General features: G+C 25.7%; 1 protein-coding gene across 1 annotated transcript in view; it reads left to right on the plus strand.

Moving 5' to 3' along the window:
• The window catches only part of LOC100159102 (inositol-tetrakisphosphate 1-kinase), a 9,279-nt gene extending 5,600 nt beyond the window's left edge, over positions 1-3,679 (plus strand). Inside the window, exons 3-9 of the mRNA XM_001946005.5 lie at positions 597-686; positions 746-890; positions 2,213-2,305; positions 2,373-2,416; positions 2,501-2,663; positions 2,724-2,960; positions 3,024-3,679. Of these exons, the coding sequence (XP_001946040.2) occupies positions 597-686; positions 746-890; positions 2,213-2,305; positions 2,373-2,416; positions 2,501-2,663; positions 2,724-2,960; positions 3,024-3,196 (945 nt within the window). The 3' untranslated portion in view covers positions 3,197-3,679. The remainder of the gene's footprint in view (positions 1-596; positions 687-745; positions 891-2,212; positions 2,306-2,372; positions 2,417-2,500; positions 2,664-2,723; positions 2,961-3,023) is intronic.
• Positions 3,680-5,294: the final 1,615 nt, after the last annotated feature.

Here is a 5,294-nt window from a genome sequence, read left to right on the forward strand (position 1 = left end):
AACGCGAGTTATGAGTATTTCAAGATGTATAAAAATTTACAATTTTAAAATACTTATAACTCGCGTTAAAATTAAAATATACTAAAAGCATATGAGGTTACCTAGATAATAATCTTATCTTTAGATTTTATAAGAGATCAATTCACTCTAATTTTTAAATTAACAGAGCTACACGTGTTCTGTTGAGCGTAAAATTTGTTATGTTACGCACTTGTAAGACGCAGACAACACATGCGGGTATCACGTGCTCTTAAGTACAAATTAACAAATATCAGTTTTTAATAATTTTAATTTTGTGATATAATATTCAAAATAACAATTAGTGTTTTTTATTTAAAGTTTAAATCTAGGTATGATGGAAGATATATTTATATTGAACAATTTATTATACAATGGATGGCTTTCCTAAAGTAAATTAAGTGAGGAATGGTTTCTTAAATCGTTCAATTATGACTTTCTAATATTAATAATAGTAGTTATAATAATAATAATATAATTTATGGTTTATTTAATTTTACAATTTTCTAACTATAATCATTTAAATATCAAAGATATTAAAATATTTAATAATAGAATGTATTATTTTGTTTTTAAAGTTGGATCTGGACAAACCGTTAGAAAATCAAGGGCCATTTGCAGTAATTTTACATAAACTTACTGAAATAATTGCCAGAAATGATGAAAAGGTATGTTTGTATTTATGTTATATTTTCATATTTTATAAACAATTTTATTTCATTTTTAGGCAATTCAAATCATAGATAGAATTGAACGGTATATAAAGGATCATCCAAAAGTATTAATCATTGATCCATTAGATAGCGTTCGTACCCTGCTTGATCGCTACAAAACATATAATGTCGTGTTGAACACCACCTTGAACAATATTGGTACACCAATATACAATTATTATTGTAACTAGGTATTTTAAGTTGTCTAAATTATTTTGGTTCTCTCACTCTAAATAGGACCTTGACCTGGGGCTTATATGGTATTGTAAAAAAATATAAAGAATATAAGTAGTAATGACATTTTAAGAGGTTTGTCTCATGGTATATTTAAGTGTTGGCGCTTTACACAGCTAAAGTGGTACTTAATACAATTTAAAAGTATAGTTATATTAATATATAATTTTATGAAAGGTTTGATCCTACCTATTATTTTTTTTTGCTTTGCAATAGCTTTATACTGAAGTGTTCTTCACATTTATTATTTCCCAATATAATTACATTTGCCACTTGAGCATATTATGTTTGTGTAAAACATGGTTGACACTGTATTGTAATACTGATTGCATTGGAACAAGGGTGATTTAATATCCCTTAACTTTTTAGTCCTCTGTTTGATTAGTAATACAAATCACAAAAACAAAATTATTATTTATTTATTTTATTTTAAATAAACTTATATGAAATAGGAAATCGTAAGTTACCTATTGCATGTTGCATGGAAATTAAAGCGTGAATACTGCTATGGATAATCCAATTGAACACAGATGATTAAGTTAATTTTTATTTTTATTTCATGTTGGCACTTGTACAATTGTCAATTTACTGATATTATATTTTGAATCAATGTCTAATTTACAGATTTATTAGTGATAATTTAAAATGTTGCCAAAACCATTTGGCTAATTGCCATTATGCTTTTATGTTTAGATCCAAATCTTATACTTTGAAAATCCCACTAAAATTAATTATGGTTCTATAGAAATTAATCTTTTTCTTAAAAACCTTAGGTAATTAATAATTTAAATAGTATGTAATTTTTCTGTTAAACTGTTTAAGTTTTTATGTACATCAGTTTTTTGATAGTAAAATCATGTAGCAATATTATATAATGATAATACTTTATGAGAAAGTATTTAATGTATTAAGTTAATCATTGAAATATTATATATATATCATTAGGTTTATCAAAATAACTAAACACGCATGATTTAGGTGACATAAATAATAAATATGGTTAAATAATTAACACTTTTTTCGTATCAGTTAAAGTAAATATAAAACTATTCTTAATCAAGTTATACAACGCTTATAAAATTATAAGTTATAATTAATACCTAATGTTTCCCAGTCAAGGCCCAATTTTCGTTAAACATTTTATTTTAGGCTAAACAATTTAAAAACATAAAAATACATATTTTTTTTAGTACTTTGTAATCATTTTTTTTATTAAATTTTAATTATTCTTGTCTATTTTATGTTAGATGTTTTTACACCTACATTTGTGGAAATTCTGTCAACTAATGTGAAAGATAATATTAAAAAACTAAAAAATGCTGGAGTTACGTTTCCATTCAGTAAGTTATTAGTTATTATATTAAGTAATGTCTGAAAAAAATATACTAATGCCTTGACTTATTTTAGTTTGTAAGCCGTTTGTAGCTCAAGGAACAACTTATTGTCATCAGGTAATCCTACAAATAGAACATAGAAACAGTCAAGCTTGGACAAATTCATAATTATATTACAATAGTGTATAACTTATTTTTTAGATGTCTGTAATTTTTAATGAACGAGGTGTGGCTGATTGTAAGCCTCCATGTGTCGCTCAATCATTCATTAATCACAATGCAATTTTGTACAAATTATATGTGGTTGGAGATCATTATCAAATGGTTGAGAGACCATCATTGAAAAATTTTTATGCGTCAAATGGTAGAGTGTTTGTTTGAAACCGCTCTCTCATTTTAACTTAAATTATTTATTGTTTTCTAGATGACCGAGATACAATTACTTTTGACAGTCACTCTGTGTCTAAATCAGATTCAAGTAGCGAACTTAGTGTACTCGACCCTTCAGAAAGAGCCAAAAGATCTTCCATAGATCCAATCAAATTGCATTCTATTGTCAAAACTCTAGGCAGTTATCTAAACATGTCTCTATATGGTGTTGATGTTGTTGTTGAAAATGATACCAATCGGCATGCGATTATCGATATTAATGCCTATCCTGGTAAAAGTGTTATTATTGATAGTTTTTAAAATTTTAATAAAAACTAATGGTATATTTCCATAGGTTATGATGGATTTCCAGACTTTTTTGGAAAACTTATAGACTGTGTGAAGTCACGACGTGCTCAATCGGTATGCTCCAAAGCATATTTTGAAGACTCTGGGTTTGATACTAGTGATTCAAGCGATGAAAAAAAATCTCGCGCTAAACTAAATTCAATTAATCAATATAATTAAAACTGATCAATTAATCTTTGCCTAAAAATTGTATACTTGTTTTTTATGTATACATTTTTATATTTTGTCAATCTGATTTTTTTAATCTATTTGATAAGTTAAATGTATTGTTAATACTTCTATGCAATGTGCTAGTTTTCTAAGTGTTTTTAAATTATTGTTTTACAATCTGAACTGTTCATGTTGCAGAACACCAAGGTTATAAGAATCACGCTAAGAATAATTGATAAAAAAAATAATATTTTTATACATATATATTTATAATAAAATAATACAAATTAAGTATGTTTTCCAGTTGATATATATTTTTCAATCAACATGCTGATATGATGTGTTTACTCTATGAGTAATATTATCGCTTGCTGACTTTTGCAAGGTATTTTTACAATTTATCATCAATTTTCCCTTTCTTCATTTGTTGATACTGGTGTTGCAATGTGTTGTCAATTTGACTTTGATTATAATATACTATAATTATATTAATCACTTGTTAAAATTCTTATCCGTAAATGTCAATTAATTATTGTTTAAAATTAACATTTTAATTTACTATGTAATAACTAATAATTAAGGCAATTTAATAGATACATACATCAGTATGATGTTTGTGCAAGATTTAATTCTTGACATTGTCGAATTATTTTTAAAAAATTTGAATTAAAATAAATAAATATATATTCATATAATATATATAATATATATTTATTATATTTAATGCTTAAAATCTTAATAGTGTATTCACTATTCATAAATATCCTTAATTGTTTATTTATGTATTGTTGCACAAATAAAACGTTAAAGGTCTGCATTTAAAATTTCTTAGGTTAGTTATTTTTTCCTTTTTCCATATTCTTCGATTCAATAATCAATATTATATTTGCTATATTGCTCATGCACATGGCAGGTATCAAACTATTCACAACATACTTATACCGAGAATAGATATAAAAAAAGTTATCGGGATCTTTTATTGGATGATGGTCTGTACCTATATAATTATATTATATTGATATGACAATTAACTATAGCTTACTATTGTTCAAAGCACGGTCTTAGAAGATATCTTCTAAGACTGTGGTTCAAAGTATAACATCCGACTATAGATTATAAATTGTCTTTGAATCAATTTTGCGTTACTGAAGGGTTATTATATAAAATTAGCCAAGAAAAATAGTACCTAAGTGGATAAATGTACACATATAATGTTTTAATAATAGACTAACACGGGTAAGGATTATGACTTAAGGCCCTTAATGTCTCCTAGCTTCTACACTTTTCAATATTATATATATATATATTCCAGGTTTTTTATATGTAATTTCGTCCAAATTTGAGCTTAAAATGACTATAAAAATGAAATGTGATTATGTATTTTTTTGATTTTTTGGTAACAGAATTAACTATTTACGTGGAATCTTGTTTTAAATTTTCAATCCTTAAATATAAAAGTTGAACATTTTATAGATTTTTAACTACAAAATAATTATTAAATTTTAAATTTGATAAATTTTGTCAAAATTTGATCTTTAAATGCTTATAAAAAAAATTGTGCTTATGTATTTTTAATATTTTTCAACTGCTATTGTAGCAATACATCAGGAGCGTTGTATTAAATGTTTACACTTTTTGGCCCAACAGATAAAACTTTATTGATATTTAAAGAAAAAAAACTAAAAAAATGTAAATCTTTAATTGTCCGTCAACATTTTGCCAGTGGCGTAGCCAGGATTTTTTTTCGGAGGGGGCTGATCAACTTTTACACTTTTACACATTAAATATACATACTAGCACAGATAGATAGCTGAAAAGTGTTAATACTTATAGGTACAGTGGCGTGCTCAGGGGGGGGGGGTAGGGGTTATATCCCCCCTCAAGTCTTTTTTTGCTGACCTACAGAAAACCACTTATTAGTTATTACAGCTGTTTAGAGTCATTAATGTTATATTAATTATTAATTTTATTCGTTGAGTCAACAAGCTTGAAATTTATACGAGGCTCTTAATATATTCTTACAATAGCAGTTGAAAAATATATGAATACAGTCACAAATTTTTTTTATAAGCATTTAGTTCAAATTTTGACCAATTACTAAAAAATC

The sequence above is a fragment of the Acyrthosiphon pisum genome, chromosome A1 (genome assembly GCF_005508785.2).
Source record: "Acyrthosiphon pisum isolate AL4f chromosome A1, pea_aphid_22Mar2018_4r6ur, whole genome shotgun sequence".
NCBI lineage: Eukaryota > Metazoa > Arthropoda > Insecta > Hemiptera > Aphididae > Acyrthosiphon > Acyrthosiphon pisum.